This window comes from Centroberyx gerrardi, chromosome 12, assembly GCF_048128805.1.
Source record: "Centroberyx gerrardi isolate f3 chromosome 12, fCenGer3.hap1.cur.20231027, whole genome shotgun sequence".
Lineage (NCBI taxonomy): Eukaryota > Metazoa > Chordata > Actinopteri > Beryciformes > Berycidae > Centroberyx > Centroberyx gerrardi.
The window spans coordinates 1,924,653-1,942,762 of NC_136008.1; the positions used below are offsets into that span (position 1 = coordinate 1,924,653).

An 18,110-nucleotide genomic window follows, 5' to 3' on the forward strand; every position below is an offset into this window, starting at 1 on the left:
TTTTGAAATTAAATACAAACTAAACTCAAACTGAACATTTAAACTAAACTGAAACTGAAACTGAGCTGAAACGGTTTCACAAATATTAAAGTGTGATTGGCATTTCTGCTCATTTCCTTATTTCCTGTTTTCCATCACTGTAGATGGTTTTCCAGCTTGGATCACATCATTAGGATATATTTGATATTTTGTCTTAGTTGTTTTTCAAAGTAAATATGTTGAAACAAACTCTAAATATTATTACTAGAGTTTCTCCCAGTAAAGAAGGGAGCAGCAGTTTAAATCTAGCTTTAATGAATGTTTCATGTTACAGACTGTAGCTGGAGGAAGAGTCTTTGGTTTGTCTGTTGGCTTGACTGGGTTTTGATTGACAGGAGGCGGGGCCTAACGGAACCACACAGAACTTAGCTATTGGTTGAAACTTTTATTTTGGAGGAAAACGTGGAAATCAAAGAAGCAGAAAGCGGAGGTGCGACGCCCCCTGCTGTCCCGTCCCGTCTCTCACTGTGTTCCTGAATGCGACGCGTTAATATGAAACAGATTCTTTCAAAATATAAAAGTTTACAGCCTGATATCATCGTTCTGATGCAGATTGTTGCTTCTCATTCACAGTGATGGATCACCTTTACCGACTGAATCAGAAGCCTCCGGTTGTTTTCTCTGCTGTTTGGAACTGAATGGGAGTGAATGAGCCTGAGAGGTTTGGCAAAACTGATTTCAAAATAGCTTTAGTCGTGGCGCGTGCCTGTAAAACTAACACTGAAGAGATGGAAAATGTAGAAAATGAGCAGAAACTCATGCTGGACTCGTCCTTTAAGCTTACTGGAGGCCTGACTCTGTGTTTTGTGTTGATTCCAGTGCTTACCTGGCACCCGAGATAACGATAAAGTCTGAATAATGGAAACACTGTTTTTGTTAACATTCCCCATTCCTCCTGTTAATGTAATCACTCTGTGCTGTGCGACCTTTTCTATTCGCCTATTTCACACATTTCTTTCTTCAGGCTATTTTTCTTAGTGTTGTTTTTTCCGTTCTACTATCGTGTATCAAAGACATTAATCTGAAAGAGTACTTGCTGTGAAATCTGTTGAGCAGACTGATGTTAAGTTCACCCAAAACCCAAAACCCCCTAACACACACTCTGCTTTGTTCAGGAATCCTATCAGAGTCAGATGTGAGGCTGTCAGTAAACTGTCAAGTGTTGGAGTCAGGCGGCTTGTATGAGCAAATATTTATCGCTTTTTATTTAGTCACCAAAGTGAGAACTGAAGGAGAACGAAAGAAAGAGTGATTCAACCTCAAACTAATCCTTAAAAATCCTCAAACCTGAGCTCCGTTCTGTTGATGTACAATAATCCTCAATACAACTGTGGAGTTTTTCAAAAGTGCAGAAAGTGACATTTACTCTGAGAAGACGATAACCGACATCAATGTCAAACTCACTGTGAACAAGATTTATGTTACCAGCTTTAAGACTTTATCTGACCAAATTTGATTACTGATGGTGGGATCTACATTTTTAAACGGTGATTGACGAATTCAAGATGAAACTGTAATGATCGCTGTGGGGAAACTGGGCGATGTTTCAAGTGTCAGTTTATGGCATGTTGGCACGACACCGCTTCATCTCTAAGGCTGCGTTCACACATAGCGTTTTTTTTTTTCCCAAAACTGCCACCGCCTTTTTTTAGATTAAAACCAACGTGGAGCCGCAGCGAGGAGCACAAAAGGCGGCCGCTCTCGAAAAAGTGCTGCGGCCTGCGGTGTTTTCATCAGAGCGGAGCGCTTTCAAGAGTTGAGAAATGTTCAACTTTTCAGAAAAGCGCTGGGTGACGTGAACCGCTTTTTCTCAGCCAATCGAGCACGGTGAAGGAGGGGCGGGGTTTCCCACAACCACAACAAAAGACGGAGAAAGTCCCAGTGGAGAAATGAGTTGCTGTACTTAATTTCCGTTACACCGATCATAAAGAGGCAGTGAGGATCAGACTGGACGTGTATTATCTGGTATTATCCGATGTGAACACCAAAAAACACACTGAATCTGATCTTTTGGGCCACGTGTGTATTTGGTCTAAGATCTGATACATATCTGATATCTGAGTTCATGTGGTTTTCACCTCACACTCCACAGCAGATCACTGTCTGTCACTCTGCAATTGGCGCACTTCAGAAAAAGATGGAGGCAACAATAATGGAAGTTATCTTCATGAGCAGACAAAGTCTCAACCGAACTCCACTGCAAATATTCCTTAAAATTAATGTTTAAACTGCAATATCGCTTTCACTAGCTTCCATGATGTTCCATCTCGTAAACGTGACGTCATTTGTTGTTGTTCATGTTGCGTCACCGGAGAGGATCTGTTCATACTGATGTCAGATATGAGTCGCTTTTCAATCATGACTGACAACAGGTAAGACAACAAAAAAATCAGATCCGAGTAAAAAATCGGAAACTAGAAGGGCACTCCAAGGTTCGTGCTATTACTGCTTGTTCGTGAGTCGGATCCGGATCCGCTCCAAAATTTAATGGGTTCTTCCTTGGCCCGTGCTACACCCTTCCACGAAGTATCATGAAAATCAGGTCAGTAGTTTTTCCTTAATCCTGCTAACAGACAAACAGACAAACGGCACTGAAACATAACCTCCTGTGACACGCAGTCCTGTTCTCCAACAGCTTCACTGTTCTGTGACCTGATGAGACAAGCAGGATTAACCAAAGCAACATGGTGGCTGTCTGTAATACTGTCTGTCCCCCCCCCCCCCCCCCCTTCTAACCACGCCCCCCACCCACTCCTTCAGCATCCTGGCTTTTCATCTTCCCATATGGAGACATTTTAGCTCTGAATGCCAAAACAAAATGGTCTGGCACACTATGGGAATATGGGTGGGACCGCTATGACACCATTTCACTGGTACTGGGTGGGGGGTCAGAGGGGGGGGGTGGGGTGGGGGGTATTTCCAGTACAGTCTGGTCTGATTGGATCCAGGACAGACAGACTGGGGGGTGTGCAGTGCAGCTTACTAACTACATGACTGAGAAGGCTGTGTGTGTGTGTGTGTGTGTGTGTACAGTTTCATTCGCATCTACAACACTAGAAAACTTTCTGAAGAAACTCAGAATTGTACTTTGGGCTGACAGTCAAAGAAATGTACACTTTTTTCTACTGTGTGTGTGTGTGTGTGTGTGTGTGTGTGCGCGCGTTACATAGCACTTCTCAAAACGAGTTGCAAAGTTCAAAAGCAAAAAACAGCAATAGTGATAACAGAGTAAAAACAGAATGAAATATTTAAGCTCTAGTAAATAAACTTAAAGCTGCGTTCACTGAGACTGGAATGTGGACCGTGTAGAATCAACCGCAACACAACGACATCGAATATGGACGCAATTTAGAGTTGAGTCTGCATGGTTCTCATTTCACAAGCCTGCTGGATTGACAAATTACATCCATGTTCAACGTTAACTGTAGCGTGATTGATTCTACACGGTCCTCATTTCAGTCTTAGTGAACGCAGCTTTAAGAAAAGGTCTTGAGAAGTAATTTGAAAGACGACGCTAATTCAGTCAGTGTGTGTGTGTGTGTGTGTGTGTGTGTGATTCTTGCTGGCAGCTACAGATGGGATTCCATCAGTTCAGATAACAGCAGCTCAACATTAAAACCTGTAACATGAGGCAGTGGGAGCGTGGCGCCCCCTGTTGAGCCTCTGGCACTCTGCAACTGGCTTTGTTTCTGTTTTGATCTGCAACAGCTTCAGTATTTCAGTCTGTATTTACAGAGAGGGGTGAAGTCGGAGGCCGGAGGGGAAAGCTGTTCACCACTCGCCTGTCTCTGCCACTGACTCATTTAATATATCAGTAGACATTTCTGTTTACTACAGACTGCTGAGAAGCTGAAGGTTGAAGGTTTTATCCAGCGGTTTTCCAGTTTTTCTTTTACTTTAACTTGCGTCAGAAGTTCACATAATGAGGATTCCTGCATGTTTATGCTAATCATATTCCATGACTCTTCCACAATGTACAGCATGACTTCTGTGATCAGTGTTTATTACCATTTATCATTTACCTTATATGCACTTCAACCATATTTTATTTTATTTCTTTTTAAGTTTGCTTGTTTTTACTTTTGATCATTCCTACTGATAAATGATTTAACTAATATGCTGCTGCATTATGAGTTGTGCACTTCACAGTATGCACTTTATCCGGATATGTACATATTGTATTATATTTAGTTTATAGCATGTACTTTATCCTGATATGTGTGTGTCATCTAAGGGTTGCTGACAACAAAGCACTGAAACTGTATTTAGCAATTATTTACCAATTACTAGAATTGATCAACTTCTCTGACTTTCCCTGTCTGGACACCTCTCAATCTTCCCTGACCGCTGGTTTCCCTCTAACTGAGCAGTGACACGCTGGGTAATAACCTCACAGTCTGACCTGGGACAGCAGCTTCTTGAGCAGCTGGGCGATGGCCGGGTCTTCAGGAATGGGGCATTCTGGGATGGATCCGGCGCGCTTCTTCTGCCGGAGCAGCAGGTGGCGGAAGAGGCTGGCGATGTCTTTGGAGCGCAGAGCGTAGTCGAAGATGGAGCGGCTCACCGGCTCCTTCAGCACGCTCAGCAGCACCAGCTCCTTATCGATCTGAGGATACAACAGTCTGCTGTGGAAACTAAACCGATATACAATATATATGTTCCCACACTTATTTTACAATTAAATTCCCAAACTTTTCCGTAACTACTGCAGTAAAATGTATAAAGAAGCCTTTATAAATCCTATGACTCTGAAAATGTGTTTTGTTCGAGTCTCACAGCAACAGCTTTGCAGTCTGACCAATTGCATTTTAATCTAAATTCATTTTTGTAAAATGTTTCCAAATTACTCCAAATTGTTGTTTTTACAAAAATGTATCACTATTTTAAATTATTTCATTATTTCTATTCCAAAAGTTTAATGATATTTTGCAAATTTAAAAAACTTTAAAAAACAAATTTTCAAAGTCCATAACTTTTCCAGGATTGCTGTCTATATGTAAATTGATATGTACAGTCTACTGTCTGTGGTGTGAGGAGGATGAAGGAGGTGAGGAGTGAGGATGATGAAGGTGCACTGTGAGGATGATGAAGGAGTGAGGATGATGAAGGTGGACTGAGGAGTGAGGATGATGAAGGAGTGAGGATGATGAAGGTGGACTGAGGAGTGAGGATGATGGAGGTGAGGAGTGATGATTATGAAGGTGCAATGTGAGGATGATGAAGGTGGAGTGAGGATGATGAAGGAGGTGAGGAGTGAGGATGATGAAAGTGCAGTGTGAGGATGATGAAGGTGGAGTGAGGATGATGAAGGAGGTGAGGAGTGAGGATGATGAAAGTGCAGTGTAAGGATGATGAAGGAGTGAGGATGATGAAGGTGTGGGGTGAGGATGATGAAGGAGCAGACTGACCTGGATGATGGGCTGGGTGATGAAGGGGTTGAGGTGGGGCATCAGTTTGCAGTAGACGTCGGCCACGTTGAGGTGCTGAGCGACCACCGTGATGAAGCCCACCGCTCCGTACCGGATCCACAGGTTGGGGTGGCACAGGAACGGAGCTACGGCAAGCCGGAGGGGACAAATCATACAATCCAGTTATTAAGGATGACGTTGGGATGCTCCCTTTAACAATGTTACAGAGAAAACACGTTCAACACACCGCTCACTGCCTCAACCGCTGAGGTAATAGCTTCAAATTTTCTGAAAAATAAAATCTGAAAATATTTTTTAAATAAACTAAGCTGAATTCCAAATGAAATTTAAAAATGACAATATATCTGGGGCATACCGGTGGCATAACTGGTAGATCGTGTACCATTAAAGGTGCAATAAGCAAAACTTTCTGACCACTAGAGGGCAACAGAAACCAGAACACATCTGTAACTAAAGCACAGCAAAGCCACTGCACTACGGAGGCCTACAAAGGACAAACCTAGCAAAGCAGCGTACATAAATGCTAACAGCTAAGCTAACCGTACCTACTGAGAAATGTCACCGGTTACCAGTCTCACTTTGACAAGTAAAGAGGCAGCTAGCAAGTTTACTAGTTTAACAAGTTTACTCGCTCGCTTCATCGATTCCACCATTACGAGAATGATTTTCAGGAACGGGAGGGGGTGAGAGACGCTTTTAAACAGCCAAGCTAGTAGAAAAACTACTAAATGGAGTGGGAGGAGCTTCGTTCAGGAGCGGAATTTGACAATTTCTGCCGCAGTGTTCTCATCAGGCAGCAGCACCCACTAGCTGTAAGCTGCTGATCTTACCGATGTCGCTGACGAACTCGTAGATGTGTGGTTTCTGCAGCAGACCCAGCTGGCACATGCAGGTGAGAGCGTTCAGAGCTTTGTAGATGACGAACTCCTCGGCGTCACTCAGGCCCTGCTGCAGGAGCGGCTTCAGGATGGACGAGCTCTGCCAGCCCACGTACGCCGCCACGCCTGCACCGCACAAACCACACCGCACAAACCACACCGCACAAACCACACCGCACAAACCACACCGCAAAACACCAGAGAGGAGAGAGGAGAGAGGAGGATTACTGCAAACTGTGTTTTAGGTCAGTGGTTCTCAACCATTTAGCCTCGGGACCCCATAAAACGAAGCGATGCCTACTCCCTCCGCATCGCAGGCTGCAGATGCAGAGTGGTGAACAGGTCAACCAAAGAATGATTTTACATTCATTTGATTATCAGAGGAGGCAGAGAGGCTGGAAACTCTTCAGTATTTCACAAGAAAAAAGCAAAAATTTTAGAAAAATCTGAAAAATGACACTATAATAACTTTGTGTAGTAGAAATACTCTCTTTAGTTTGAGAACCACTGTTTTAGGTGAGAAGGTGATAATCTGAATATCCAGTATTTTGAGGCTCTGATACCTTAAAATCAACAGCGAAACCAAAAATCAATCCGGAACCGACAGGTGTTGTTATCCAACATCCGGTCCTAGTAAACGACGTAAACATTTCACGAGCGTCCTTACCCACAATGCTGTCGAAGAACGCTCCCCGCAGGTGCCAGTCGTTCTTGTCGTTGAGGAAGGTGATCATGTGCGACAGCAGAACGTCGTTCGCCTTCTGCCGGCCGAAGAAGACGCAGAGGCGCGTGATGCCGTTCTCCATCAGAGACTGTTTGACGATGTTCTCCGAGTCGCTCAGCAGCGTCACGACCTTCTGCTGCACCATCTCATGCAGCGCCTGCAGCTCTGAGGAGGAAACGTGCGGCGAGCTCGTCAGGCTGATACAAAGATCCTATTGGCTTAAAGAATACTATGTTGTGCTGTACAGTGTATTAAGTCTCTACACATACGGTGAGAGGCATATACACCGACAGGTGTTCTACATGAGGTAGATATATGAATAGTATTCAATATGGGAACTACATACAAAACCAATCCTACATGTGAGGTACATAGGGGTGTATAGAGGACTTTCAGCTGCCGTAACCCCCCCTCTGGCGGCCATGTTGGAGGCCCTCAGCTCTGTGAACAGCTGATTGTGTTTCTAAATGTCTCAACAGAATTGAACAGACGGTTAATTTCTGTCTGTTTCTGACTGAACTGATCATTTCATCACTGATCCATCTGATTGATTTAGTGTTTAGATAATGTCAGCTTGTTAGCTAGCTAACCATAGTATCTGGTCAGCTAACATCACTGTCTTGTTGTTAACACATCTGATTAGCACACTAGCTAACGTATCTAGTAGCAGCTAGCGTTAGCATGTTCACATTAACATCAGTGTGTTTGCCGGCTAGTTAGCTAGCTAACAGTTTGTTCAGGTTAACTGAGCTGACTCTTCTCAAGCTACAACTCAGAGTGTTTTGGAGTAGAGACTAGGGCTAAAGACAAGACAGTTTACTGTGTCACAGTAACCAAATCCACCTTATCACACTATTCACTTTTACTGAGAACGTTACTGAATGGATCTACAGCCACACCACAACAAGCTGACTCAGCTGCTCTCTGCTTCTAGCTGCTTGCTACAGATTTACACTTTATTAACTAACACACAGTTCTACATGTTCCTCCATCATGGAGACTCAGCTGCTGGGAGCAGATTGGTGATGAAACTGCAAAGCCTCTGTTGTGCACATGTGCTGAATATAAAATATAGACTAGATAGAGAAATATAGACAGTGGACTGTACATATAGTACCCATAGTATTTCTTTGACCATCCTCTTTACACTGTATGAGGTCCTGTTGTCTTTGTCTACTTTGCAATTAAAAACAGATTCTGATCTGAACGCAGCAATACTTCTGACCCAATACAGCAGAAATGTCACCTTGTAACAGGAAGCGTATTTCTACCTGAGTCGTAGTTCTCGTTGGGGTGCAGGGTTTCCTCGGCATCCTCCCCGCTCAGGTCCTGCTCTGTGTTCACGTTGTTTTCCTGAACCAGCTCCAGGAACCGCAGGGCGGTTTCTGCCAGGTGGGCGATGTTCTCTACCCATCGAGAGAGGAACACAAACCATTTTACAAACAATTAGACAGAGTGACCTTAGTAAACCGATGACAGTAAACTAGGGCTGAACAATTAGTCGAAATTTTATCAAAATCGCAATATGGCCTACTGCAATTTTCAAATCGCAGGAGGCGCAATATTTGTTAAAGGCGAAATGTGTGTAAAAATACCATTTTAAATTAAATGTTGTCGTGTTGCAGAGATGTCCTGCCTACACATCATATTCTACAGACTTAAGAAGACCAAGATCTTTGTTTGGTACAGATCCCCGCAAAAATCAAACCATAATCATTTTAATACGTTTTTCAATGAAAATGAGAATAATGATGTAAAAATGATCATTCCCTCTAATATCGCAAATCATATCGCAATTGCAATATCAGTCAAAATAATCGCAATTAGATATTTTTTCAAAATCGTTCAGCCCTACAGTAAACCTATCACTTGTACCAAAGAAACAACATTTTATCCAAACTGCAGTTGCAAAAGCTACCTGCGTAGGCCAGCCTGACGATGGTGGCGTCGTCCTGGGCGAGGTGGGCGATGCCGGGCAGGATGTATTCTGGGTAGATGTTGACGTCGTTCCTCGGCACCTCCTTCACCAGCGCCAGCACCTTGGCGAGCGTGCGCACGGCCTGGGCGCGCACGCGGGGCGCCGGGTCGTTGCAGAAGTGCAGCAGGTAGGGCGTGATGCGGTCCAGCAGGATGTCCACGCCCAGCCGGGGAGCCAGGTGCAGCACCAGCTCCAGCGCCGCCAGCTTGGAGTCGCAGGAGCGCAGCGTCTGCAGGCAGGAGGTGATGACCGACACCAGCACCATCAGACCCTGCTCCTCCCGCGAGCTCACTGCCCCGCCCACCTCCTGAGAGGAGGAGGAGCCTGCAGGGAGACACACCGCCGCTTTAATACAACAAGTTCCAAGTTAAGTTTTATTTATTTACAGCCCAGTATCACACAGCACAGGGCTTCACAAAACAAAAAGGTTAAAGCAGTGGTCATGTGAAGTACCAACAAATACAATAAAATGAACAATCAATTAATAATAAAATCAAAACAATACAGTGCAATTAAAACAATGAAATGTATAATGAATCAATAAAAAGGCAATAACATCATCAGACGAAAAAGAGGGAAAGAAATTACTGTAAAGGACAGACGCAGTGACTCAGTATCCCCTCTCATTCTGTGGCAGTCAGAGAAATATCTGGCTGCTATAGATGCTGTTAAGGCCCTGACACACCAAACCGACTTCAAAGAACCAGCGGCGACGAAGGCCGACTGTTGCGTCGCCTCACGTCGCCTGCGTCTGGTCCAAAAAGTTGCACTTGAACACACCGCAAAGACTACAGCCGACGGCCAACTAGCACGTACGTTCTGCGCCTGCGTGAGGGGAAATAACTCTCCATACCTTATGTCTGATAAGAAGTTGCAAATGGCACTGGCGTTGTCAGCCCTTGGTCTTTTGGTTGTGGAAGAAGAAAGGAAGAGGCGGAGGCGAAAAATAAGGAGAAACCGCACTAAATGGGTGAAATCATGAATAACGTTACTCCAGGGACAGGCTCAAGGGGCTGTCCCGAACCTGTCGAGAGCTGGAGATAAATGAAACCTCCGATTTTAAAAATTTCGCTCGGCTCATTCCTGTTCAGTTCCACATGTTGAAGGAATTTATCAGTCCGATCATCCAGAGGCAAAACACGAACTACCAATCAAAGTGATCTCTCTCACCGACGGGCTCCGACGCCGATTCAACATGCTCAATCGGCCAAAAAGCCTCCGACAGGGTCCGACTAGTGCCGACGGTGCGGGACACACCGCAAAAACTAGGGACACCGACGCTTACCGACGGCCCGACACTGGCCGTCGGTAAGCGTCGGCCTGGTGCGTCAGGGCCTTTACTGACCTCCTCTCAGGTTGTGCAGGATGTTGTCCAGGTCTTTGCGGATCACCAGCACTCGCTCGTCAGCAGACTGGAAGGTTTCCTTGGCGAACTGAGCCATGTACGGCTGCAGGAAGGTGTAGAAGATATCTGGGAAGGCTTTCCCCCTCTGCTGCTTCAGATACTCCTCCGCTGTCAGACGCTTCTCCGGCTCCCGCTGCACCATCTGGGCTACCTGCATCACAAGACACCCGAGATCACAATCAAACATCACACTTAGACATTACAACCCGAGATCACACTTCAAGCTGAAACTCACACATACATGCATGATTTATTTTTCAGAGAACAAACACAGTTGACAGACAGAGAGAGAAGGCTCTGTACTATCACTATGGTTCAAACAATATAGCACTTTGCAAGATGATAAATATTTATGGACCGACACCAACATTTTGTGCCAATGCTCAGTATTGTTACATTTTTGTTTTTACATTTTTCATACCAAAAAATTCCAGGTATTCAGTGTTTCCCACAGAAACAGCATTTAGACCCTCATGGGACACTAAAACTCTCCACTGAAACCAGACTAATGAAATGAAAACAGCCTGTCACCCTAAAGCTGCTTTAGTAAAACAAGAGTCACTTGAGCTGCCTGATCTCCCGCCATTTCCCCTCATTAATATGCAGATATATGCAGCAAGGAGCTCCAAAATCTAATCAGATCATCGACTCTATAGGGGGAACCTGTGGTGTCAGGATGAAGTTTCTGTCATGGGACAGACAGACAGACAGGCAGGCAGACAGACAGACAGACAGACAGACAGACAGACAGACAGACAGACAGACAGACAGACAGACAGACAGACAGGCAGGCAGACAGACAGACAGACAGGCAGGCAGACAGACAGACAGGCAGACAGACAGGCAGGCAGGCAGACAGACAGACAGACAGGCAGACAGATGCCACCATGACGACATAATGTCCCACATACCACATACACTCTTCCATCATATTGCAGGTGGTCAATATTGACTGGCTGATAACCGACATATCAGTCTAACCTCACTCTACCAAGATCACACTCAAACATCACATACAGTATAGGCTACATACAGCATGTACAGTATATGTATGGTTTGTTAGGGGCTCAGGAGCTGCTCTGTGTGTTGGTTGTCTCATTCCGCTCAGCTCAGTCTCACTCTGCTCAGTGTCACTCTCACTCTGCTCGGCCTCAGTCTCACTCTGCTCGGCCTCAGTCTCACTCTCACTCTGCCTCACTCTTCTTGGCCTCAGTCTCACTCTGCTCGGTCTCACTCTCACTCAGCTCAGCCTCACTCTGCTCAGTCTCACTCTGCTCAGTCTCACTCTGTCTCACTCAGCTCAGCCTCACTCTGCTCAGTCTCACTCTGCTCAGCCTCACTCTGTCTCACTCAGCTCGGCCTCACTCTGCTCAGCCTCACTCAGCTCAGTCTCACTCTGCTCAGTCTCACTCTGCCTCATTCAGCTTGGCCTCACTCTGCTCAGTCTCACTCTGCTCAGCCTCACTCTGTCTCACTCAGCTCGGCCTCACTCTGCTCGGCCTCACTCAGCTCGGCCTCACTCAGCTCGGCCTCACTCAGCTCGGCCTCACTCTGCTCGGTCTCACTCTGCTCGGTCTCACTCTGCTCAGTCTCACTCTGCTCAGTCTCACTCTGCTCAGTCTCACTCTGCTCAGCCTCACCAGCTCTCTGATGCTGCGGTCCTCGATCTTCAGGAGGACTTGCTCCGTCTGGAAGTGTCCTTTCCGGTACGCCAGCAGCTGGGACAGGTCGAACAGCGGGACGCCCTCTGTGAACAGCTCCGCTATCACACAGCCTGGAAGAGACAAAATGCAGTGCATTCTGGGTAGTGACTTACAGCATCACATATTACAGCCAGTGTCCAAAATTCACTTTTTGGCTCACCTGCCAAGGACTGGTAAACTAAAAAAAAAGCCTGCCAAGAATCATTTTTACTGCCAAAATAATTAATTATGCTGAGCATAATGCATTATGCATGCATAATGCATGAGCTGTTTGGAGTAATTTTGTGTTTTTTTTGCCATTTTTGGAACTGTAAAGAATCTTCTGTTGTTTTGTAGAAAGCTGCCAAAGAGCTTCGCTGCCAAACGTCACTGATGTTTCTAGGGATGCCGCGATCGATCGGCCAGCAATCTGAATCGGCCGATATTCAGTATAAATATGAGATCGGAGAATTCCGATAATGCTTTATAGTCGCCGATTGCAAAAACCGATCGATGACATCGATGACAAGAGAAGATGACAAGCCATTTCTCTTCTTGAACTTCTTGAATTCATATTTCTTTAGGCTACATGTTAATTAAAAACACAAATCTTCATGGACAACCAGTAACATCACAGTCCGTCACGTCCGCTACTTCCCCTCATTTAATTCTCTGCTTATTTAAGGCATCAATTCATCGCATGCCACGTGCGTTTGTTTACATAATGATCTGCACTCGTACCGGACGACGGTCGAGACCCTAACAGGAGAGAGGCAACTGAAAAGTCTCATTTCTCTCTCTCTTGAGAACATTCACTTATACAAAAACAAAGACTGAAACGGATATATATCTTCGGAGGGCGTCTCCATTTATTTAACTCGACTCAACAACACAGGCAAGTGGCATCAGTCTGAGTCTTGTGCTTCGTTATCTCACTGTATCATGTTGCCTACCTAGAACACACATGGTTTACATAATGATCAAGTAAATATTGAGGTAGAAAAAAAGAAAATGTGGATACTTTTTAACCAGGACTCAATTTGATGGATGAAATGTATGTTAAATGGAAACTGACTTATAATACTGCTGTACCAGCTGCTATAACAAAACAAAAAAACTATCTATGGCCGATCGGTATCGGCAGATATGGCTCATAGACGATCGGCGTCAAAAAACGTTATCGGGGCATCCCTAGATGTTTCCACTGACTGAACTGAAATGTCAGAATTGTTTGTAACTGACAGTGCGCTGAAAGGGTTAAAAAGGTTGTTGTGCAGCTACAAGAGAAGCATCCAGCTGTTCAACATCCTTAATGATGGATAAGAGGAATCGTTAGTGCAGCGGCTTATCAATTCCGGTGAATCAGGCAATTTGGAACCGGGACTAAAGTGGATCCGGTTCTCGATACCCAGACCTAGTTTAGTTCTGAGTGAAAGGTGCCGCTCTACCTGCAGAGAAAATGTCCATGGCCTGCTTCAGCTCCCCTCGGCTCCTCTGGTTGTTGCTGGTCAGGTCCACCAGCGGCGTGTTCTGGTCGCTCTCCGTGGCGAACATGCTGCCGTCCACGAACCTCTCCGGGGCGATGTAGCACGTCCGCCGCCGCGACGTGTCGAAGAAGTAGTTGAAGTCGGCGGGGTTGTCCTCCGGCAGGTAGGTGGGCTTGAAGCTGGCGAAGTCGGTGAGCAGCACCCAGTTCCAGCTGGTCACCATCACGTTCTCCGTCTTGATGTCGCCGTGCCGCACGCCGGCCTTGTGCGCCTGGTCCACGGCGGTGAGGATCTGGAAGGCCAGCCAGCGCTTCTCCACGCCGTTCAGGAAGGGGCGCGTGCTGATGCGGTCGTACAGGTTGTCCCGCACGTACTGCCGGAACAAGATGGCCGCTTTCTCCGTCAGCGAGGTTTTCTGGAAGGGCAGGCAGTTCTGGCAGGAGTGCAGCCGGATCTTCAGCTCCTCCAGCTCCTGCTTGTAGCTGGTCAGCGGCAGCGAAGGATCCTGGATGGCGAAGACTTTGACGACCACCAGCCCCTCCCGGTGTTTGGCGCGGGCCACCTTGAAGAAGCGCGTGCTGCCCAGGCTCTTGTCGTACTCGTGGTCGTGGATGTCGGAGAAGTAGCTGTCCACAGACAGGATCTGAGAGGGGGCGATGCCCGCCAGCTGATTACCCATGATGCTTCAGCACAAGTCTGAGGAGAATATAGACAATTTAGATTTAGACAGATCATTTAAAGGTGTTACATGGAGCATTTTAACAAAAAATCATCATACTAAATCATTAGTATGATCACTTTAAACAAAGCAGTCCATCAGTATCAGCCTGTCAGCCTCTACTCTGCATCCTCCATAGTTTCTCCACCTGGTGGATCTGGAGGGAAATCTGCTGGATCGCTTTACGGCACAAAACAGGAAGAGGTTCTTCTTCTGTTCTTCCAGAGCAAACGGAGCTAAAGCTGAAAGAGTTTCTGGCAGCAGATGGTGGAAGGAGGGAAAGGAAGATGGAGAAATCACTTCCAACATGTTGATCCTCTTCAGGGAGGGGGAGGGGGGGCAGGAGGACTTATGGGAAATGTGGAGAAACACTAGAACTAACAATATTACTGGAATGAGATAGAGGAGACCAATCATCCACCATGCTCTCATTAGTTTACAGCCATTAGACCAAGGGAGCAACATTCATTGACAAAAATATGTTGAGGTTTAAAAAAACAACATGTAGCATCTTTAAGAGCTCACTGCATCCAAATAATAAACACACAGGTGATCCTAAGCAGTGATGTAGCAGTAAATAACAAGGTGGTGAAAAAGTGATGATCTCCAGCTGGTGATCATCAACCATCAATATGAACACAAATCAATTACTTTCAGAAAAATATTCCTTTAAGCTTTGTTTCCCTAAAAAGACTCTATTATCTATTGTTTCATGTAATCTATTATGATGTACAGTGTACATTTATATCAAAGATTTATGTCAGTCTAAAAAGGAGCGTAAACTCTGCAAATAAAAAGTTGGCTAGACTGAGTCATACATCCATGGACTGAGTTGGAGTTTAAGAGGATTTTCCCTCCACTGCACGCTGATCCTGAGTCTGTTAAACACATATTAGGTCAAATTGTATCACTTTCTGACAAGTTATTAGTCTTGTTGCAGCAGGCAAGATAGATTTCACGGTGTTGCGTCGTTGTTAATCCAAAATAAAGGAGAATTAGCTCAAACTTTACCGCAGTCGTTACTGCCTGGACCGGAGCTGGAGTCACATGACTTACTGCAGAACAACAGATGTGACAGCGCTAATTTAGCCTGCTAGCTAACTGTTAGCCCGTTAAGACAAACTCCAGTGTGAGCAAAACTCGGACCATTAACGTGTTAAAATAATAAAGTGAGGCTGTATATGTTTTGTTACCAGATGAAGCTGTGATGAGCCTGTGGCAGCTGGGTGTTTCTGTTGTTGTGTTAGCTTTAGCTGTCCAGCGAGTCGCTCGTCCGGTCCGAGACGCTGTTGTCTGTCTTCAGCCTGACGGAGCAGAACTGGCCGCTAACTTCATGTTTTCTCCCGGTGAAGAAGCTACAGCAGCGGCCCGGCTGCCATCCTGATCCCAGCTGTTACAACAAGCTGCGGTAGAAAAGTAACAGTGAGTGTTAAAGGAAATTAGCAGTCTAATCTAGCTACCTGACTGTTAGCCGTTTCCAGCTGTTGTTGTTATTCCGGGTCAGAGGTCAGACTGGCAGCTAGTGCCCCTACTGGTCAACGGCAGTTAAAACGAAGATGATTTATTGGGAAGATGAATCAGCGAATAAAACTGGTCTTCTCTTCTGCAAACGTGTGCGTGATATTGCCTTCAAGTTATATCGGATTTACTGTAAATACCCGCTGACAACTGGGGGGAAAACGTTCACGTCTAAGTGGTAAATAAATTACAAGCAGGACAAGCGGGATTTTTTGTTGGCTTTGATATCTCAAACTTGCTGTCACAAATCGCAGAAGTGTGTCAACACAGATGATAAACATGGCAGCGAATCCATCAATGTCGGCAGTCCAAGGTAATAAAACTCAAGATTATCATTAAGATTCACACTAATACAGTCAAACCTACTTGTGAGAAGTAAGCAACGTCTGCTGCAGTTTGTTTGTGGTTAATTTTAAATTCACAAATAAAAATGATTTTGGATGCGAGCATTCCAACCAGGTTCCAACGAGTTAAAACACGTGAATGCCTCCTCCGTTTTAGTGAGACGTCATGCTGTTCTTCCACTTCTCCTGATGTGACCTGAACGTAACATGAGAGCAGACTCTGGTCCATGAGACGTTTGGGGTTCCTGGGAATAATAATATTAAACTTCCATGCGTGGAAATAACGTCAAAGTGAGAGCTAACTGCGTCCTCCTCCTCTCCGGTAAAATCACTAAATTTGAAAAAAAAATAAAAAAAAATTGACAGACGTCAGTCAGTGTCTTTCATATGGAATATTATGAAGAAATTGTAAATTACCATGCTGAATAAAATACACAGCGACAAAACTCTATATCAAATTTTAATGTCAGCAGATAAATATTACTCTATTTCAGTGTTTGTCATGCTGTAAGACTTCAGTTTCTCTTCAGTCATTATGAAATGAATTACTAACTAACCCTAGCCCTAAAGAATAAGATAAAAATATATAAATAAAACAACACAAATGTTACTAATCCATTTCTTTCCCATACCTCCCGCTCTTACAGTCTAGTAAACCTGTTGAAATTGTCGGCAGCATGTTTACATAACCATCATTTACAGTCTATTGCTTTTACTGTTTATTTCATTTTTACTACTACCCGGTATTTTTATTGCTGAACTGCAAGAGGAGATCTTGCGCATCTTCTCTCAAACATATCATATACGATCTTTGTTTAGAGTAAAAGGAACTTTCTGGCACCGACAGAGCCAAGCATGACACGTGACTCCGCCTCCAGCACGCGAGACCCGACCATCCGTCAGAGAGCTGCGTCAAGCCACCCGGAACGAGACCGGAAGGTAGGCGATTTTGCTTTCAGAATAAAAGCATATAATTTGTCACTCTACTTTCAAAAACATTTCTGGGGCGGGGTCATACTATTCTGTTGATTTGCAAAAAAAGCACCGCATCAACCACGCTTTGTGCTGATAATATGAAGAAGCGGGTTATGTGATGCATGCTTTGTTTCCATGACAACATCAAGCGCTCTATTCAGCTGGTGATAACCATGTGGATTTTACTAATGTGGTAAAACAGATGAAGGTCACATAAACCAACAACAACTACATACCATAGACTGTATGTCCTAGTGGTTTGTCAAAGGAGCCAATCAGCTGCCTACATATTGTCATACCCTGCCTCCTCTTCATTGTGATTGGTTAGCTCACACAATATGGCCTACATCATGTGTTTCTCTAAAACGTTGAGCTTTTCTCAACTATCAAATTCCTAAAAAAGAAGCCAGGCTCCTCATTCAGCCTTCAAAGACAACAGAGTTGTAGAAATTTGACACATTTTTAGCACACCCAGTTTGTCAATAAGGCTTTTATTTTGAAAAACGTGACAGGAAGTGTTGCTCTTGCTGATTGTGGTTAGCTGGACTCTGGTCCGTCAAAGAAAAGCTCAGCGGTGGGATTCACGGAAGATGCTGAAGAAACGGGAGCTGCTGGTAAGTTTCCGAGTTACTGACTTTTCCCATCACAAATACTAATAATTACAAGTTAGCAGTCAGCTGCTGGCTCAGCAGATAGACGTGTAATCTGATAGTTAACCCCAAGACTCTAATTACATTCCGCAAATTGTTTGGCTAGTTTACCTTTCAGGCTGGAAAGCTTCGACGGTAGTAACGTTAGCCCGCTGTCATGGTGGGACTTTAGCTAGCAGGTCGGTGACATTGTTGTTTACATGGTCGTGGACGAGTCGTTTAGCCCACCGGGTTTTAACATTTGTTTCTAAGTGAATGTGGAGTCGGTCCGCAGCGTCCCTCT

The 18,110-nt window shown here is 44.9% G+C and overlaps 2 protein-coding genes across 4 annotated transcripts in view; one reads left to right on the forward strand and one right to left on the reverse strand.

Annotated features, from left to right (window-relative positions):
• The window catches only part of pik3r4 (phosphoinositide-3-kinase, regulatory subunit 4), a 47,343-nt gene extending 31,570 nt beyond the window's left edge, over window positions 1–15,773 (reverse strand). Inside the window, exons 1-10 of one of the 2 annotated variants that reach the window (XM_071898899.2) lie at window positions 15,534–15,773; window positions 13,584–14,318; window positions 12,094–12,227; window positions 10,394–10,604; window positions 8,989–9,372; window positions 8,342–8,476; window positions 7,014–7,235; window positions 6,299–6,472; window positions 5,448–5,593; window positions 4,442–4,645 (exon numbers count right to left, since the gene is read on the reverse strand). In XM_071898899.2, the coding sequence (XP_071755000.1) occupies window positions 4,442–4,645; window positions 5,448–5,593; window positions 6,299–6,472; window positions 7,014–7,235; window positions 8,342–8,476; window positions 8,989–9,372; window positions 10,394–10,604; window positions 12,094–12,227; window positions 13,584–14,301 (2,328 nt within the window). In that variant the 5' untranslated portion in view covers window positions 14,302–14,318; window positions 15,534–15,773. Of the gene's footprint in view, window positions 1–4,441; window positions 4,646–5,447; window positions 5,594–6,298; window positions 6,473–7,013; window positions 7,236–8,341; window positions 8,477–8,988; window positions 9,373–10,393; window positions 10,605–12,093; window positions 12,228–13,583; window positions 14,319–15,351; window positions 15,417–15,533 lie in introns of those variants that run through there. The other variant, XM_078287322.1, reaches the window with a different exon arrangement.
• Window positions 15,774–17,715: 1,942 nt separating this feature from the next.
• atp2c1 (ATPase secretory pathway Ca2+ transporting 1) overlaps window positions 17,716–18,110 on the forward strand; it is a 76,438-nt gene continuing 76,043 nt past the window's right edge. The window contains exon 1 of one of the 2 annotated variants that reach the window (XM_078286989.1): window positions 17,716–17,791. In XM_078286989.1, the coding sequence (XP_078143115.1) occupies window positions 17,768–17,791 (24 nt within the window). In that variant the 5' untranslated portion in view covers window positions 17,716–17,767. The remainder of the gene's footprint in view (window positions 17,792–18,110) is intronic. The other variant, XM_078286990.1, reaches the window with a different exon arrangement.